Raw genomic sequence first — 21092 nt, 5'->3', positions numbered from 1 at the left:
GTTTATGCGTGCGCAGCTGTTTGTTTATGCGTGTGATGAAATATTTTGCAATGAAATTCCCGATCACAATGTTAAGAATGTTTAGGTGGTGTGTACAGTATGTCATCTATTTTTTAAAATGAAATTCTTTCGCCATATTTTTTTTTATTGTGTACCCAATTAATGTACATTTTTTACAATCAGTTCCAATTGAATGAGTGCCGTTTTACAAGCGGAGAATACAATTTATTTTTAAACGTTGTTTCCACTGTCAAAGTAAGTAAGTTCTCGTATTGCGCTGAAACTTCAAGAAGAACTTCAAGGGATAAATTCATTACTAGCGGGACAATCGAAGGAACGACTAAAGATGACCGGACCCCTCTCCGATTTTCTTCATATTTGGCATACTCACTAATTGAAGCCTCCTAATCACGAATCTGAAGTTAAAAGTTGTCGGAAACGTCTAGAAATTGCAAAATAAGCGAAAATAAGGCTTTGGTTTTCGGAATGGAAACTGTCGGGTAACGGTTCCGATTGTTTTATGATTTCTCCTAGCACAAAGACTAGTTATTATAGAATTTTGGAAATCATTGTCACACGATATTTGAACCTTCCTTAAAGTAATGTTCGGACTCTAAAAAAAGCTATTTATGTTGAAAAAAAAACAACTTGAAAATTACCTTACACACTTCTCATGGACAAGATATTATCCGTCAACAAGTGACAGTAAATATCGTAGAAGCGTTGGAATGAATATAGAAGTAAATCAGAACCTTAGTAGAATGCATTTAGGGACTTTATTTTAATGCTAAGGGAACCAAACCTAACCTGCCTAACCTAACCACGAAAGCATATATTGAACAAAACCTTAAGTAATCACTAAAACTCCGCAGTATATGTTAAGACTTACATCGAAATCGAACCATGTAAAAATTGCATTCGTAGCATGATGAAATCGCGCCGGAGACACATTAAACTCGTTTATTTTCAAATAAAAATCATTTCTACTTACCTCATATGCATACCGGAACATTTTTCAAGCTGGGGATCACTTTTTTTCCATGAAAAAAGCGTTATTTTTAACATTATAATCATTTATTGGTCGTTGCTAATTCGGCGGGCAAATCTTGACTCACATTGTCTATTGTCAGCTGATATGCAGTATCGTCAGCTGATGTGCAGTGTTTCCAAACTTATGAACCGATAAATGCCACACAAACTATTCACAAAAGGTTTTTAAGCGAAAATTGAGGCTAGACTCTACTTTACGTCCTTATCTGCATGGTGATTGCTTCTTTGCGTTCGCTGTGTGCGATCGTGGTGCGGCACCTGGCATCTCTTCGGGTAAGTACCTTTTTCTTTTTACACTTTCTGTTCTCGATAGCCCCTCTATCCATTCACGAGGTCGAGGTAGGCCTACGAGGTTAGGTTAGGCCTGTTAGGTTAGGTTCCATTAGCACTCATTTCACCCCTAAATATGTGCTTCATCATCTAAAAAATTTCTCAGTACGTTCAATTACGCATATCCGGACAACATCGGTATTTCTCGATTTACTCCTTCAGGAAATTTTTGCTCGCTTTGGGATTTACGTTGTTGAATTCCTTATAAAATAAGCTTTCCAACGATATATGACACACATTCCTTAGGAAAAGGACGTAAACTAGAGTCTTACCTTAAATTGGAAAAAAAAACAACACATCATCTTGTAAAACTACCGCGTGGTTGCTACACTGACCGGGGGTTACATGATCGAACGCACGGAACATTTGATTCACGTAATCGACGGTAATGGCGGCACAAGCTATCGTACAACTGAGATGCATGAATGACGAAAAATACCTTACTCACATGCCAAATAAGTTGCACGATTCGAAAAAACAGTTTCCCCGGCTTCAGAAAGTCCTCAAGAACGCAATACCTCGGAAGTACACACGGAACTTTGTACTCTCATGCAGAAAGCAAATGGCGGCAGCAGAAACAGCGTGTTGGACAGAGATTTTCGCAAGAAAACGACATGTTTTCGCATTAAAATGGATCAAAACTACATTCACGAACTTCCACAACGTTACAGAAAATGATTTCCGTAAGTATTTTCTCCTATAAATTTAAATAAATCCGTTTCCCTTATACTATAATGTTACCGCCTAACCTAACCGAAACTAACCTAACCATACGTCAATGGTTCGCAATTATTTTGCAATTTCTAGACGTTTCCGACAAATTTTAACTTCAGATTCCTCATTAGCAGGCCTCAATTAGTAAGTAGGTATGCCAAATATGAAGAAAATCGGAGAGGGGTCCAGTCATCTTCAGTCATACCCAATCGGATGCAAGATTTGACACACTAGTATAGTTTTTGTATGTATGAAAATATTCGTTATGAGAGATAGAAACCCAGAGCTTGTGATAATAATATCATAAGCATTATAGTACGCCCCGCGTTCCCAGATTTAAAATTTCAAAAATGTGTAAATACTGTAAGTACAAAGTAAAACTTGACTAATTTCATATATGTTTGACCTTCATGGCATTAAAATAGTCATTTTTCACGATCCGCTTGCAACGCTCCACTAACAACACTCGTTCTGGAATTTTTTTCAATGCCTTTCCTGGCCGGACACCGGGCAGGTTTGGCGTAAAGGACTCTATATTCCTTGCTGCCTATCTGGAGGAAAAGCTTAGATCTCTACAGCATGCACGCATGCTCCCTCGAACGCCAGCGTACGGAGCAGAGAGCCACGTGATTGGTTCTAGGGCTCATGTGACTCTTCCTGCCTTCAGACGTAAACGACAGAAGCAGAATTCCTACCAGTTTCTTCATGCTTGTGCTGTGTGATGCTACAATACTCAATATTGACTGACGTAACTTTACCAAACTCAAATATACCACTGCATTGTATAATTTATCGTACGAACAGCGATGTGCATTAACATCTAAAAGATCAGCACAGGTTTTGTCAAATAAGTTGATGAAGTCATCGTGGTAGAAGTTCAGCCTGTGCACTTAACCCGCAAAACTACTCTTTTTTTATTATTATTATTGTTTCGTTATTGTCTAACTGCTTAATATTGTGTCAATGGAAATGTTTAACATTCATTTGAAAACTCTTAACATCAAATGATCTCTGGACAAAATTATTGTAAAATGTTTATCAGCATTCTTAAGATGCAATAAACAGTGGTCTGAATTACTAACCGGCACTGTTACGTCAGTAGAGTGTATGATAGTTGGATCATCCACCCACCTCCGTGACAAAGTGTTTTGCGCAGTGCACCAAGACGACATAGGTTCCTGGTTTGAATCCCGGCGTAGCACGGGTGTTCTTTGTGACTGTCCTTTCATCAATATCATCGTATTCGCGATTTACCAAAAGTGGTAGAAAAGTGAAGTAAAATAAAGCCAAATCAATCAGTAGTTGGATCATCCACAACAGTGACGGTCTACTGTTGTAGAATCTACTGAATCAGAGGTGCTTGTGATTCAGGTAGGTTTTTTAATGACTGATGTCATGCCGAAAGGTTTCCTTGATTATAAAAAAACGTATAAAACACCAGAGTTCAAAACCTTTTGTTCCATAGTGAGGCATCTTATTTTCTAGCTAATAGTGAGGCATCTTATTTTCTAGCTAAAACATGCATGGATCATGTTTTATTGAAAAACCCAGCTGACTTCAGGCAAATAAACAATACCTGTGGCGACTAATTCCATAAGTAAATTATTAAACAAAAAAGGGGTGACCCTTCCTTCAGACTTGGCGTTCCCACCCGAAATGCCCATGCTACGCCACTGATCATAAGTAATCACTGAATGCATGTGACCATCAAACCGAACTTCCTGGAACAATTCCGGAGTAACAGGGTGATACTGTTGAATCAGTTTTATACATATTTTATTTCTATATACTCATGAATCATATAATGAATAAAGTATTAGGTTTTTCTTCTTGCATAGGCTCATTCCATGTGAAATAAATAAATCAATCAAGAGGCACTTTTAAAGCTCACATACTTTGATTCATTTGGAATTTGTCATACTGAAAGGGCCACCTGAGGCAGGAACCTATGCAAAACTGTAGATCAATGTATTTTGTATTTTTTAAATTAAAGGGGTGCAAAACTATTATGTTCATCAACAACAAAGATATTATTATCATACGAGTATAATGTTAATTTATATTTTGCATAGGATGTAGAAAAATTGAAAAAGACAAATTACAAAGAAAGGGAGAGGGGGGTCAGATAAATGTTATCCGGGGCAAGTATATTAGTCCTGCTGAGTTTTGAATGTCAATCAATATTGATAATTAACCCATTGAGCAGTACTGACATAATGTGACGTTCACCTTCGACTTTACTTCTAAAGTGTTCTGACATCTGTTGGTCATACTTTGGAACGTAATTCTCGATTTAATTCTGTTTTAAACAGGTACTATTCTTTCTTTTAGCTAAACTTGTTCTGCCATCTGTTGCAAACATGAAGAATTAAATAATATAAGTCTAATTTTTATTATTCATGATATTAATAATGAAGTTTGAAAAGTAAAATAAAATGCTTGTAATCCAATGCTGCTTTATATTTTATTGTGTAATACACATTGTTACAAAAATTGGCAAATACTGCGGAGTTTTACCGATTACTTAAGGTTTTATTCAATATATGCTTTCGTGGTTAGGTTAGGCAGGATAGGTTTGGTTCCCTTAGCATTAAAATAAAGTCCCTAAATTCATTCTACTAAGGTTCCGATTTATTTCTACATTCATTCCCATGCTTCTACGATATTTACTGTCGCTTGTTGACAGAGAATGTCTTGTCCATGAGAAGTGGGTAAGGTAATTTTCAAGTTGTTTTTTTCAACATAAATAACTTTTTTTCAAGTCCAAACAGTGCTCATTACTTTATGGAAGGTTTAAATTTCGTGTGACAATGATTTCCAAAATTCTACAATAATTAGTCTTTGTGCTAGGTGAAATCATAAAACAATCGAACCGTTACCCAAAATTTCATTAAACATTTACACCCTTTAAAATTAATGAGAGAATCAAGAAATCTAACCGTTAGTACCATTTTTATATTTTTTTCATTTGGTTTGAGCTGATGTTTTAAGTCCACTTTGTGCACAGTAAGGCTAATTGGGACTGGAGCTACAGTTTAAAGTGGAATCCGAACCACTATGTGCCTCCACCGGGTATCGAACACGGGACCCCTTGATTACAAGGCGACAACGCTACCACCTCACCATCGGGGAGGCCCTTTTATTATTCATGATAATAATCATAAAAGTTATAATAATAGACACAAAAATAAAATAAATGTTTGTAATTAATTTTTTGATCCAAGAAAACTCACTACAAGGTAAATCAGTTGCAACTTAAAAATGATGTTGTTCAATGGGTTAACTGGCTTAATTTTCATGTTTCAGGTCATAAACAGCAACCATGACTGCTTTTGAACATGTTCATTTGGTCCCATCAGATGATGATGACCTGTATTCAGGCTACAATGAATATCCTTCTACATTCAGTACAAAAGATCTGGAACAGGATGAAGATTTCCAGCAAGCAGTTAGAACAAGTTATGGAAGGAGACCTAATGTAAGTACTTCCCTCTTATACTGTTCTTTTTGTCCCACATATATTTTTTGTACAATGTTATTACGATTATGGCAATTTATAAACATCTGTATATATTTATTAAGGTTGACCCCAGTACTGCATAAGTAAGATCAATGATATTGATATTGCAAAGTGTAGTTTATTATTATTATTAAGGGCTTCAAATGTCCTAGGACAGCGGTTCTCAAACTTTTTTCTCATTGTACCCTTTAATCATAACTAAACGCCTAGGTTTTCTCTGAATAGTGGGTTTTGGAAATTTTCTTTTGGCTGCCTGATTGGTCAGGCATTTTTGATATGTTGGAGGCGATATCTGCAGTAGAGCAAAATGGCATTCGGGCTGAATGTGTAGAGATGGTAAAGAAATAAGCTTTAGAATCCTACATTTATTATTTTATTGGGTGTTTCTATGTTTACAATATTTATGATTACTTACAAAAATAAAAATGTGAAACGTATGTATGCTAAGAAGTATATAAAAAACTTTAATTTTCATATATTTTCCCCGAGTTATTGAAAGACAGTAACGAACGAAAATAATTTTGTAAATAAACTGTCAAGCACAATTTTGGAGTTTTTATTGTAAATCCATTAAATGTCAATCAGCCGAACACCTCTCAATCGTTTATTTCGTCACTTTTTATATTCGTACTAACCTATTGTGCATTGCGAAACATTCTTTAAGGTGAGATTTTGCTTTTCTGGCTAAAATAATGTCAATAACAGTAATTATTGTTTGTCCTTTTCTCGCTTTCTTAAGACACAATATGGCGGGTACAGCTTCAGTAGAATCAGTGGGTATACAGTGTTTCCAACTTTCTTAACTGAAAAATGCCCCACGGACAATTCATGCATAGCCCCAAAAACCATTCGCGGATAGCCCCACAAACCATTCACGGTAAGGTTAGGTTAGGCAAACATAGTTAAAATTTTGAACTAATTTTTATGTGTTCCAATTTTACTCGTGTATTTTTACATAAGAAAGATTTGTTGGTGTGAATGTATTGTTATTTTATAACTGTCTGAATTTAAATATACAGAAACAACTACAGGGAGGTTATTGCAGCATGCCACCGCTTCAGCATCGGCCGCTTGCCGGTCCAGTCATGCAACAGGTGCCGGCAAATTGCGTAACAGATAGCCCGTAACAGAAACCGCTTGTTTTGTAATGTTTCCACTTTTCACAATTACAGTTACAATTACAATTGAAATAAGCACGTACCTTGTCGCACGGATGCAGGAAAAGGTGTCCTCCCAAATACAAATATTTCCGGCACCTTATTTCTGACATCTAATCTTAGATTAGACATCGCTACTTTATCCTCAGTTGACAGAAAGGGAAGACAGCATCCCGGCGCATAAAGCAAACCGAAAGCGTAAAATGATATTTAAAAGTAATAATAATGATGATCACTAACCTCCTGTGTTATAAGAGATGTTGAAAATGACTTCCTTCAACAGCAATACAACACGTTTCTTAGGTTCAAGAGATCCTGTCTATCGTAATCCCTGACCACTTTTCTGCAAGAATTCGTTTTCACGTAATTATCGTACATAAAAACTCTATGTTCAAGACTATATTTGTTTAACGACATAAGTAATGAATGAATAACAATTAACACACAATAAAGCACTAGCACACCAACTCAATAACACAGTATAAACAAAACGCGTACTGATAAACGCGAACAGAAGTGAACATGAATGAGCGTAGACTCACTGTCTGGTAGCCGACAGTGTTGCTAACCATTTTTCGGCAATGTCCCTACAGACGTAGTCAAAATGTCCCTACAACTGACCAAATGTCCCTACGCCAAGTAAAGTGACTAAAAAAAAAACACCTCATGAGCATGCAAACAGAAGATAAAATATACACATTTACTTACCAAATCTTTCTGCTCGGTGCTTCCACAATTAATGAAGGAGCGAATTTACAATACAGGACCTCTCCCCGATTTTTTGTAATATTTCGCATACTCACTAATTGAGGCCTCCTAATCACGAATTTGAAGTTAAAATTTGGGGGGTCACGTGTAGAAATTGCAAAATAAGTGACATTGAGTGGTCCGCGATCGGCACGATTGCTTATTATTTACCGGAAGATTTTGTGTTTCCAATACTTAAAAAACGAAATATACATTCCTGATATTACTACGACCCCAAATTTTAACTATGTTTGCCTATCCTAACCTAACCTAACCGTACCTGAATGGTTCGTGGGGCTATCCGTCAATGGTTTGTTGGGCTACCCGTGCATGTTTTTTTCGAGCCCAAATTTTAACTATGTTTGCCTAACCTAACTTAACCTAAACTTACCGAGAATGGTCAGTGGGGCTATTCCTGAATGGTTTTGCGGTAATTGTGATTACGAACCGATAAAAAATATTATTTTCGTAGCACTTTAACGGCAAACGTTCATCATCGAAGGCCATTTTCGTATCCTGCAATTTTATGATTGATGTACTGTTGCCAAATTTACCTGTAATCAAATCAGTTCTTCTACATCGTGATTGTCGCTGTCACATGTAAGCACGTTCTTTGGGCAATATACTGAAATCCATAAGTTTATTAATTAGCCCACAGCCATCCTCCTGCACACTCCACCTAACAATCTGTACAACATTAACAACTTTTTTACTGTTCTCTTCCGCCATTCTTACACGATCCATGCTCTCCAAGTATGAAATCAACAGTGTGGCAACGCTGTAGACAGCGTAACTAATTTTAATTTGTTCATATCAACAAATATGGCTACCATACTTGTATACGGAGAATCATTGCGAGAATTGAAAAGCTTATTTTACAACTTCTACACGTTAATGAACATTTTTTCCCCCTCACCCCAACATGTTAACTTGAGATAAATAATCACGAATAATTATTTCGTGAGTATAAGACGTAGCATAGAAATTACAGAAGGGTCCGGTATTGTAAATTCTTGCCTTAATGAATAATAGGGGTGTGCTGGACAGAATTTTTTGGGTCGGGACGGGATCGGGACGGTAATTTTTTTAAATCCCGACATTCGGGACTGAAAAATTTGCAATTTCCCGACCAAGTCGGAAAATTTTCTGGACGGGAAATGTTCGAAATTTCCCGAAGCACTGGAAATCTCGAATTTTACAAGTCATTTTCACTTTAAGTGATTGTTTTTGCATTTCTAGAATAAAAACTTACAACTTTCGATAAGTTCCAGAAACTTACAAGGCAGAAAACGTCGAGAATTAACGACTTTTTAAAGTAAAGAATCCAGCACACCCCTAATGAATAACGTTGAGTCGTTTACTGTTGATTATGTTATTTGAAGTCATACATGCTGCTGCTGTGAAGAGATAGATGTTGGTTGGTGATGCTGTATTTCCTGCATTCTTTAACAATTTTGGTCCCATTTTATTTCCCTTTTTTGTTTTTGTATCACTTAACATTGAAAATATTCTTTCCGTTTCCGCGTTAGAATGCGGCAATGTTAGCACTATTTTCGCGAGAGTGGAAATGTTTTCAAAAAGGAACTTGCCTTGAAAGTTTTTGGTAACCGATAACATGTTCCAAAATTCTGATGGAGATCTGTTAGTTAGTTATTTTTTATCCTCCTCGCTAAAGTATCCAGATAAACTAATTCATAAAATGTAATTTACCAAGATTGAAAAAAGTACCTACGTTTTCCCTCATTTGGCAAAATCTGTCCCTACGTTCCTACGCGGGCGAAATTTAGTGAAAAGTCCCTATGCGTAGGGACATGTCCCTACGGTTGGCATCACTGCCGACACGTGCAGTATGAAGCGCCATCTCGCGGCTGACAACTCACCCAACCCCCGATAAGCTGCAGGCGCTGTCGCGACAACTGAGAATAAAGTAGCGATGACTAATCTAAGATTAGACGTCAGAAATAAGGTGCCAGAAATATTTGTATTTGGGAGGACACCTTTTCCTGCATCCGTGCGACAAGGTACGTGCTTATTTCAATTGTAATTGTAACTGTAATTGTGAAAAGTGGAAACATTACAAAACAAGCGGTTTCTGTTACGGGCTATCTGTTACGCAATTTGCCGGCACCTGTTGCATGACTGGACCGGCAAGCGGCCGATGCTGAAGCGGTGGCATGCTGCAATAACCTCCCTGTACTTGATACAACACATGCTCCTGTGCCACTCCCACTAAATCCACCAATGCAACTAGGCTGTCTTCTCAACTGCATATATTGTGTCAGCTTGGGTGCAGCGAACACGCACTTTCTTTCTCAGATTGCTTTCATATAGACTGGAGAGGCCTCTGTCCCTTGTCACACTGCAGTCTGAAATCTCCCTTAGGAATCTGTTGCTTCACTGCTTGGGAGCTTTCCAGTTTTCCTTATTTTCCTGAGAGCTGCTAGGTTGAGCCATCTACAACCCATGCTGCATCTACCTGGTGTCATTGTTTAATTTTTGCAGAATGTGCATTGTGGCTTTCATTTTTGTTTTGATTAGAGTGTGAGTTACATACCCGATATATATATATTTTAGGATTACACAGTTGTACAGTCATGGGCACTTCTGGGTTGCAACAATCCTATTGGATTGCTAAGAGATTTTTACAGTGATTGTACTTGATACACTTGACCAGTTCCACCACCATCACCAATTGGAAGGTGGCAGTGGTCTCCAGAAACTATAGAACTATTCGCAATTAATATTATGGGGTACCTACTTGTTTTGTGTATGCATACTTAAATATATATATTAGCATGTTTAAATTTCCTGAAACATGAATTTAACCATTTTCATGTATATTTCCAGCTTACTTCAAAACCTGGTACAGCTATGCGTCTTGGAACATCAACAGGGGTATGTTTATAACTTACTGCAAATATTAGTGAAAATGGTGTTTTCAGATATAATTTATTTGTAGGGAAATATGGGCGACTCCTTATTACTTTTTCACACACCCAGATTTTTAATTTTATTGCTTCTGTATGGGATCTTTTGATACTTTTATTAAAATAATTGCAAAATGAGTGAATGAAGCAGTGAGACAAAGTAACTTGACTTGGGCAATCTATATCAGTTAGTGTAATATATACATCAGGTAGGCAAGTGGAGCTGTGCTTCAGCTGCTTCCTTCAATTGCTTTTAACTACTCATAAATGCACTTTAAAATAAATGTTCTGACTAAAAGTTTCAAATTTTTTTTCTGTAGAATTTGATTCTGCTCCTGTTTGAAAAATGAATTAGGTATTAGTTTGTAAATAATGCCACCTACAGCATAACTGGTAGTGCCATCTTATAGCCCCTTCCAGCAGTACGTTTTTTCATTTGGAACAATTTTTTTTTTTTTTGTACAATGTGTATTTTTTGGGATATTTATATTTTTCATTATAAATGTACCATGCTGTATATATAGGTAATATTTATGTAGTAGTAATAACCATGTTGATTTTGATGTACGATTTTTCGAGAAATGAAAGTTTTTAATATATTCTTACTCTTGAAAATAAGGGCCTCGCGAGTGTAGTTTACACAGAACCTTGCATTTGTTAATAGCAGCCCTGCTGTCACTTTCTTTCCTCACTGTTGTGCATCACATGATGAACAGTGGCATACTTTTATCTATTCAAACAATAAACTGACAGATTACTTTATAATTTAGTTTAATAGTAAATTTTAATATCATGCTGTCTTATTTAATTTTTTTGTTTAAATCTACAGATTTTTTATCCAACATATATAAATATATCATTGTACTCTTTAAAAGAGAAACATGTATGTGCTGAGATGTTGAGTAAATGTAGACGTTCCAACGAAAAGAAGTATTTGTATACATTCTAACACAGGATGTGTAGGATTTTTACATGGTTCTCATCATTAGTGAAGAAGAAGAAGAATTTTTATCATTTTGCGAGTAACAAATATTGAGTATGTATCTTTATTAATGGATATCAAGTGCCAAAAAATCTCTTCCACAGTTTCATGAAGGTGGAGGAACAGCATTCCGGTCGTCGCTGGGCACCCGAGGTGTGACAAGTGTGAAGGATGGTGTGACAAGGCCTATGACTGCTGTTCGAGGTGCTGGCTACACTTCTAGTGGTCTACGTGCTAGTCAGGTGTTCGATCCATTGAATCAAGCTGCCAAAGGGCCAGCACCTCCACTGGAATCCAGGAAAGAAGATTCGTAAGTGAAATACTATTTTGGTTTGTTTGTTTTAAGTTTATTTTATTATCAGCTACATTAATTCTGGCTGACAAATCTGAACCACTGTTCATTGTAACTCCCCTGGGGATCAAACCCAGAACCCATTGAATAAAAGGTGTGCCTTCGATGAGGCCTGAAGTACGTTTTAATTTTTGTGATATACATACCATTACTTTCTCAGTAGTTAAATTGATAAATGTCATAGGAACACGAAACATTGAGAATTTTCTTAAAAATCTATGTTTTGAGAAACACCAAGGAAACAGACATGGAATGTTGTTTCTCTGAACTGATCTGTATCGATCAGAGCTCTTTTAATGCATGCGTTTTTGCCTGTCTTCCATGGCTTTTTATTTCTGTAGGTTGCCTTTTTATCCTAATTTTAACACTGAAAAGACTGTACTTTCTTAGGATTACCAGATGTTCTTTTTCATGGACATGTTCTGTATGTTAGTCTTACATCCAGTGTCCAAGAAAAAATTGAAAAAAATCGTAAATATCCTACATTGTATAAATTGGAATTTTTGTATTGAAGAATTCATTTAATATTCATTACTTTTTTTTGAACTGAGGGCATGTGATTCAAATTTTGGGGAATTATAGATACAGTACCAAATGAATATACTGAAAACAAGTGTTCACTCATTCGTAAACTGGTTTTTGGTCATCGTCCTCTCTGGTAAAGGTCTCTGTGCACTGTGCACCATCTGGCTAAAAATGAACGAGTCTGGCAACCCTGTCTGAAGTATGCGTACAGCATGTGCGTGAAGCAACCTTGAAGCTTCAAGAAGCTAACGACAGAACCCCGGGTTGCTGTCACTCATAGTCTGTGAGCAGAGCTTGAAGGTTGAGGTCCGCAATCGTGTTGCCATGAAATGGCAAATATGAAACTCGAGCAGCGCATTAACCTCAAATTCCTAGTGAAATTGAAAAAATCACTGAGTGAGTGTGTGGAACTGTTACAGGAGGTGTATAGTGATAATGCAATATCACATGCACGTGTGTTTGAATGAGGAACGTTTTGCAGCAGGATGTGAGGGCCTTGAAGATGACAAAAGACCGGGTCGCTATGGCAAGGCAACAACAGAAGATAATATGACAAATTAATGACATTGTTTGGAATGACTGCCGGAACATCATTCGAATGATAGCAGACACAGTGGGTATCGATAAAGAGTCGTGGACATTCACTCGGTAATTTTTTCAATTTCACCAGGCATTTCAGGTTAATACACTGCTCGAGTTTCATATTTGCCATTTTCCAGCAACACAATTGTGGACCTCCACCTTCAAGCACTGATCACAGAATAACTACGAGTGACAGCAGCCCGGAGTTCTTTCGTCAGCTTCAAGGTTGCTTCACGTGCATGCGTTCCCCACTGCTGCACATATGCTTCTGACAGGGTTGCCAGTCTCATTTTTTAGCCAGACTTTGTATATAAGGGGAATGTGGGGTAGTACCCCACACATATTTCGATGTCGGCGATTTTGGAGGTAATGTAATCAGCACCACACTCCAGCTGCCTTTATCCTCCAGGGTTGCCCCTAGGCATCTTTTTTTTTATTTGAGGTTGGTTGAGCCCTGGAGCTGCCTTATGCGCGGACAAGGCCAGAAAAATTTTGACCTTAGATCAATCCAGGTCTCTCGTGTGGCAGTCAGATGCCGTCCCGACTAGACCACCGTGGTTCCTCCCATCTTCTCTGGAGCTTGTACTATTGCTTGGCATCTGTTGTGTATTGATTTGTGGCATGCCACTAGGTGCTGTTGCCATCTGCTCCTTGGTACCAGTGACAGGCATGTCACTTCCTTTTGGTATCTTAATGAAAATGTGTGAATTTCACAATATCTGCCATCTCCTACTAAACCTATTAAAATACAGTTGTGTCATACATTTTGCTTCTAGTGATCTGGTAACCCCATCTCTTCTGCACGATTAGTCTCCTGTCATTTGTTGCTTGTAGTTATTTCTTAATCGTAGGCCGGAAGAGAAGATAAAACAGCTCGAGAAGAAGATCAACGAGCTGATTGAGCAATCGTGCATGGCAAACAGTCAGGGAGAGCATAAGGTGGCTCTTGATCGAGCCAAAGAGGCATCGACAAAGGAAAGGAGTTTGATCCGCATGCGAGAACAAGCAGGGCTGAGTGAGGGTCACAATTTGGACTTGACTTTTTCAGTGAGTATTTGTGGCTACTTGTTTTGTTTTCTTCCCTTTCAAGTGTGGTGACTGGAAATGCAGTCTCCTGCAAATTGAAGCACTCGGTTACCATCTGCTGTTTCAAACCATATAAATTAACAAGAATGAAAATTTTCAAAAATCATCTTTAGTGTACAAAAATTTGCAATTTCTGTTACTTTCTAGTTAAAAAAAATGAAAATTTTCACCCAGCATTTGAAGTACAACAATGTATAGAGCACATTTTTCACTTTATCTGATACCACTTGCATCAACCAAATTTCTAAAGAAATGTAGAATTGAACAAAAGATTTTCTTATAAGTTGTGCTCAGATTGACTAATGTGGATTTGTTTAAAAACAAACAATTTGCATTGGAATCCAAACTACTGTGCAATGTACCTCCACTAGGAATCAAACTCAGGACCCTTTGTTTTAGTACTGAACAGAGAATATATAAACTGAAGTCATGAAAGAAGATTTTTGTGCAATGACAGTCAGAATATTTAAATAATACTATTTTTCCCCCACCACAACTGTGAAAAAAATATTCTAAGAATAATTATGCCGACATATGTCATTATTTAAACACTATACTTACTGCTGTTATGTTTTCCTATTCTCACTCCCTTGGTGATGTAAATTAAACAACACAGAATAATCAAAGTAAATTGAGTCTCATAGCAGAATGTGAATTGTAGGACTATTCAAATTGAAATCCTCTGAGCTCTAGCTGTAACAGTTCTGATCTTTTGTTCTTTGTATATCATTATTGGTCATTTTGTAATCACATTGTGTACTTCGCTGTAAAAACATATGATTTATTTGTGAAATAATATAAAGACACACACACACACAATGTAGATTTTATTCATGCGAATGTGTCCTGTTATTCTGTTTTCAATCCTTCAGGTGCTTTTCAACCTAGCGAACCAGTATGCTGCCAATGAAATGTACACAGAAGCTCTGAGCACTTACCAAGTGATAACCAAGAACCGAATGTTCAACAATGCAAGCAGGCTTAAAGTAAACATGGGGAACATTTACTTCAAGTTAGCTCAGTATACAAAGGCATTAAAGATGTATCGCATGGCATTGGACCAAGTACCTAACACTCATAAGGATCTTAGGTAAGTTTCCTTTGATTATTTTTATTTTATAGAACTTATTTGTTATTGTGTTGCAATCTATTGCTTAAAAATCTCTGGTTAATTCTTTTAGATGTTTTTATTGCATGACTCAATGTGAATAGATGGAAAAGTAATGACTGAAATGAAGTAATAAGTCATGGAAATATGTTGAAGTAAGTATGTTTTTAATTATTTTGAGCTTTGTACACTCTTTGTTCGAAAAATTTGAGGACTGTGATTACACTGAATATGTTGAACGTATCAACTGAAAGTCTCTGTCCCTTTCAAAGTTATCTGTATGCTGCTGCCCATGTCTTTGAAGGTTTTGGAAGCATCTGGAGAAAGCTTTTTTTTTTCTGTACCCAGAAGTTCCTTCGTCACTGCCATTTGGAGTGCTGAAATGTCACCATGTCACCTTCCCATAAGTGTACCTTTCAGTTGGGAAACAAACACCTCCGGAACAGCACTCAGCCTGGGAAACAAAGACCAGATGTCCACAAGTCAGGCATCCAGTCTTCTTTTCCAAAAACTTTCTGGAAAAGTTGCTGCATGATAAAAGTTGTGATACTATCACATGATGGTCTTCTTGTAGCCTGTTCCTGATGCAAACCATATTGTCAAGAATATACATGTTTGAAGGCCACCAGATCTTGTCATTCAAGCACATCTTTTGATAAAGCCTGGTGTGTGGGTTAGTGATAAGGCCTGGTCTCCATAGACCTGTAAGCTTCAAGATTTCAATGACTGCCTTTTTTGGTTTAATACAAACCTTGATATCCATAACATATTGTAGGTTAGTCGTGTGTTACTCACAAATCCAAAATATAAAAAAGGGAAAGTTAAAAATGGTACTTACGTATGTGAGCATATTGTTCCTCCTGTAGAACGACGTTTCAGAGATTGACTATCTCCTTCTTCAGGTTCATAAAAAACTAGGTACTTGACGCAGTACTATGTCAAGTACCTAGTTTTTTATGAACCTGAAGAAGGAGATAGTCAATCTCTGTAACGTCGTTCTACAGGAGGAACAATATACTCACATACGTAAGTACCATTTTTAACTTTCCCTTTTTTATACCTTGATATCCACTCTCTGTTCCTTGTTCATTGTCAACACAACAATTATCCACCTCTCATACTCACAAGGAAGCTTTCAGACGAAACAACAAGTGACATGTGACAAGTGACAGGTGTAATTTGGAAACGAACCTTCATAAATAAATGCAACCTTGTGGATCAAAGTGACACAGCAAGCTGCATGTGTTGCTTGTCTCGTGATTGTCTCTCAGACTTGATCGTTTTCTCAATGGCATTCATTGTGTGACTTCATTCTGGTGATCGGAAAGTGCCCATGTCATGTGAAACCCCCATATTGTTTGTCACCTGTTGCTTCTGTCTGGAAACTGCCTTTTGAGTCCTGCCTTCTCGCAGAATGCACTGAGCTCTCTTTCAAGGAAGTGAAGGTATCGTGTCATGAAATTAATAAGAAAGAAAATCGTGATGAAGATGATGATGAAGTGGAGAGAAGAGGAGAACGTTGTGCACCCTACTAAATCTAACAATCAACTGGCCAAAATTTCACTGCCATTATAAGTTCCATAACAGTAAATACAAAGGAGGTGGATCTGCTGAAAGGGAAGTCTCAATAGGTGTTAATACACATGTTCCATGAGTATTACCAAATGAATGAGATACTCAATTAAAACCTAATTAATCAAGTTAGCTGCCCTACCATCAAAATCTGACTCCCAGGCCAAATTTTATCTTCAGAACCTAAAATATCAGTTTCAGTCATAAAAGTTAAAAAATCCCTTCAAATTACGCACAGGTTTCTGGTTTCTGACTGGACTAATATTTTCAATAAGATTCCCAAGTTTCGGACTTCTGTTCTGTCCCAAGTTTCGGACTTCTGTTCTGAATTGCAGAGGAAAAAAAAAAGTAATAATAGTAGACTATTAAGTGTGCCTGTCTTATTGTACAGAATATAGAACATTATTAGAATTAATTTGTCTTAATCTATTTGTTTGACTGTATGATAATTATTTCTAATTTCTTCCTATTTCAAAATTTCTTAGAATCAAGATCATGCATAATATAGGTATCCTGTTTGTGAAAATGGGGCAGTACTCAGATGCTTGTACAAGTTTTGAGTATATTATGCAGGAGAAACCTGATTTCAAGACAGGTGAGTTGCATACATTTAAGAAATATATGTATATTTTTTATAATTCATTTTTATAAATAAATTGCACCAATGGTACATTTCAGTCATAGATTAAGACAAACATAGTTGCTAATAACACTGGGGAACAAAATTGAACTTTTTTTCTAGCACGAGAGAAAATAACTGATCCTAATAGTTTTTTCTGCGCTGAATTCAAATGTGTAAGTAGTTTTTCTCCATCACCCACAATTTCTTTGTGACACCCAGGTTAGTGTGAAATATGTTTGTGCATCTTTGCCTACATACAACTTAGCTAATATGTGAGAGTTGTTGATTTTCCTCTGCATTTTGCACCTGGAATATCCCTCTTCAGCATCCACCAGTAATCAGTAAGCATTTTAGCCCTCTATTGTTCCTGGTACCTACCTCGTTTCCATGAGAGAGATGTCTTCTTGGTGGAAATGCTCCCCGTGTTCATCACTTGATGGCACCAAGATTGTCAGGGAAAAAAATCCAGGGGAGAGTCAAAGAAATGTATTTTGAGGGAGATATTACACCCCATATCTTTGTATGACTGTAACAATTCAGCCACAATATAGCATCACTTCGGAACTTTTCGATCTCCTAAAACATTTATACACAACGATTTTAAATTAACTCCACACTGATCTTTCAATTTTGCTAAACAGACTCTTCAAATAGTTTATTCGTTATCAAAGCTCTAATTTGGGAGCACACAAAAATTCCTTGCTTGATTTCAGCAGCCTAACACGAGGAAATGTTTCCTTCAAATAATGAAACTAAGCACCATTTTTGTCCATCACCTTATCGAAGATTTTGAAAAGCCCTCCCTAACTTGATATGAAGTGGAGGAAGAAGAATCATATCAGAGTGGACTATTGAGGGATGTACAACATTTTGACTGTCCTGGTGTATGTGATTCATGATTTGGCCATTCTTTCTTGTTGCAATGATTATTCTTGTCCCTGCTGTCCCATTTCGCACAAGAAGCAGCAACATTTAGTATAGCTGAGCTGCAAACCTTTTAACAACACAATTACTTTTAGATCGAAGCATATGATACCCCAATACTTGTCATACTGAATTTTTTAACTGCATTTTCATATTTTCATGTGTTTCCTTCATGTTAGTTGTACAAACTATGGCACAGAAGGACATTTGTTCCCATTGTGCAAGAGAACAGCCTTCAAACTAGTTTTCAATTAATCAGTGAACAGTCTCCGCTATATTGTTTCATATTCATGATCAAATAAATCCATCACATTGCAAATATTATTACAATACACTATCGTTTTCTCTGGAATTAAATTCTTCAAATTCCCTTCCTGTTGGTTACAAAAGAAACACACTTTGGTGTCTTTCTGAAGGAGATTCCAGCCTTTCAGCTTATTGTAAATACCAACAGTTCGGCCTATTTATCCCAATTTCAAATCCCGAACAGGGTTCTTTAATTCACCTTGTGTTAGCAGATGAGGTTCACAGGAAGAGGCTTTGAAAGTAGAATGATCTTGCTTCTCATTTTGAACTTTGGTAGCTGCCTCATGTTCCCATCCATCCACTCCAGTTAGATGTGTACTGAGATATGGTACGTACAGCTGGCCTCATAGCAGATGGCAAATTTGCTTACTTTAGTGTTTATTTGCATTTACTACTTATTCCTTTTACCTTTGTGAAACAGAAATAACAGTCTGATGAATAATCTCATGGTTCAAGCTACAACATTTAATTTCCATTGAAGTCGCATCAAATTAGAGGCCCCCGCCCTTTCAATATGATTCAGCCCTCCCCTGAAATAAAATTTGCGTGTGTAGTTTTGCGTTCATAAAGGTTAAATTGTTTGTGCCCACCTTCTGTTTGAAATAATTTAAAATATTGTTTTACACACATTACTTATCACAGAGAAAATGCCTAAAATTCCGAAAAAGCAATACTTAAAGAATGTCATTGTACAAAAACTGTGGGTGATAGAAAATTTCTGAGTGCATATTTGAATTCAGCGTAATATTTTACATTAGAAACACAATATACGTTTCATGTGCCAAAAACTGTGTTCCCCAGTGTAATTTGTGCATCTGCTGTTTGAGCTGAGGTCGATATTAAAACAGATACCAAAAGGTGGCAGCACTGGAAAGTGATCATCATGACAGTCAATGAACACTTGTACCTATGCTTGGCACAGACTCTTAAAAACTGTGACTGAACTTAACATGGTTTTTCAAAATTTGTACTTTTAATTTTTTAACTGACCCACCAAATAATACATTAAGGTAAGAATGTAATTTCTTATCTTCTAACTTATAAGAAAGAAAGGATGGTATTTCTCTGAAATAAAAATGTTCTCTATGATTGCTGCCTCAGCTCGTTAAGTGGTCGACTTTTGATACTGAGTTACCTGCAAAATGATATGTGATATATCAATCAGCATGAAATGCAAAATTCTTCATAATGCAATGGCAGAGTACCATATATGATATATCACATGACAAATCTGAAAAACAGCCAAAATGCTAGGCAATGTAAGGATAGAAAATATTACACCTGTGTAATGAACAGTAATTTATGTGTAAGTCCTAGGCAGTCTCCTTTGCAGCATAAAAAGGCACTCTGTATATCTACAACAAAGGAATGTAATGCAATGTAATCAATCATTTATCTTTTTGTGACAGGTCTTCATTTGATTTTGTGCTACTATGCTCTGGGTGACAAGGATAAGATGAAGAGAGGTTTCCAGTTAATGCTAGAAGTCCCGTTAGATATTGATGATGAAGAGAAATATACGTCAGTTTCTGTAAGTGCTGTATTTTTCTTCATATATTGTAATCTTTTTGTGGCTGGAATGGATTGATTGTTATATCAGTATGTTTGCCAGTTACTTCACTGATCGGTTAAGCCGACTACTGCAATCATCTGCTGTTACACGCATAGAACTCACCATGTTGAAAGTGGCACTACTTCCTTGCTGTTCACATGATTATTTTTAGAAAGTAACCAATGTTATAAAATATCATTATGTACACAACTCTCTAAGCTCATTGAAAGTTACAATGCATATTCCTACAAAATGTTCACACTTATCTTGCCTTGCCAAGTCACCAAGTTATTTTACGAACTGTACTATTTTTGGCGGAACAAAAATCGTTATTAGGATGCTTGTCAAAGTTTCCAACCACAATAAATTTACGAACTTTCTTTGTCTTGTTTTGATCATCATCATCAATATATTTATTGGACTTACAGCATTGCATATGGCTGTTTATGCCCATTTTATATTTTATTTACATAAGATACAATTTACATAAAATCTACAAGGAAATTTCAAATACTCTCCTATCTACGAGGTTTGGCTAGAAAAAAACCGGACTGATGCTATGAAATCTTTTATTCGGCATTTTGTACAACAGGAACTTTATCTCCTTCAAAGTACTCCCCTGCACGATCTGTACACCGCTCCATACGAATTTTCCATTGCTGGAAGCAGTGTTGCCAGTCATTTTCGGAGATCATGTTCATTACATCCGTCGCTTTTCTTTGCACAGCTTCTACTGTCTCAAATCTGGTTCCTTTTAGGGCGGACTTCAATCTGGGGAATAAAAAGAAGTCACAGGGAGCAAGGTCCGGCGAATACGGCGGATGTTCTAACACTGGGATGCCATATTTAGCTAAAAATGTCTTCACTGACAGGGCCGTATGGACAGGAACATTGTCTTGGTACAGAATCCATGACTTCCGTTGCCACAAATCAGGTCGTCGTCTTCTTACTCGCTCACGAAGGGTTTTCAGCACATTAATGTAATGATGTTGGTTTACAGTTTGACCCTCGGGTACCCTGCTGAGTTGCTGTTTTA

General features: G+C 36.9%; 1 protein-coding gene across 3 annotated transcripts in view; it reads left to right on the top strand.

The window, feature by feature from the left end:
* The first annotated feature begins 5 nt into the window (after window positions 1-5).
* The window catches only part of nompB (intraflagellar transport protein 88-like protein nompB), a 44990-nt gene continuing 23903 nt past the window's right edge, over window positions 6-21092 (top strand). Inside the window, exons 1-8 of one of the 3 annotated variants that reach the window (XM_083124005.1) lie at window positions 6-97; window positions 5401-5572; window positions 10366-10413; window positions 11532-11737; window positions 13738-13933; window positions 14845-15062; window positions 17138-17247; window positions 19914-20035. In XM_083124005.1, coding sequence (XP_082980131.1) covers window positions 5417-5572; window positions 10366-10413; window positions 11532-11737; window positions 13738-13933; window positions 14845-15062; window positions 17138-17247; window positions 19914-20035 — 1056 coding nt within the window. In that variant the 5' untranslated portion in view covers window positions 6-97; window positions 5401-5416. Of the gene's footprint in view, window positions 98-206; window positions 256-5400; window positions 5573-10365; window positions 10414-11531; window positions 11738-13737; window positions 13934-14844; window positions 15063-17137; window positions 17248-19913; window positions 20036-21092 lie in introns of those variants that run through there. The other 2 variants (XM_083124007.1, XM_083124006.1) reach the window with 2 other exon arrangements.

Source organism: Lepisma saccharinum, chromosome 6 (assembly GCF_977018435.1).
Source record: "Lepisma saccharinum chromosome 6, izLepSacc3.1, whole genome shotgun sequence".
NCBI classification, from domain to species: Eukaryota; Metazoa; Arthropoda; class Insecta; order Zygentoma; family Lepismatidae; genus Lepisma; species Lepisma saccharinum.
This window is presented reverse-complemented; position numbering and strand designations above follow the sequence as displayed.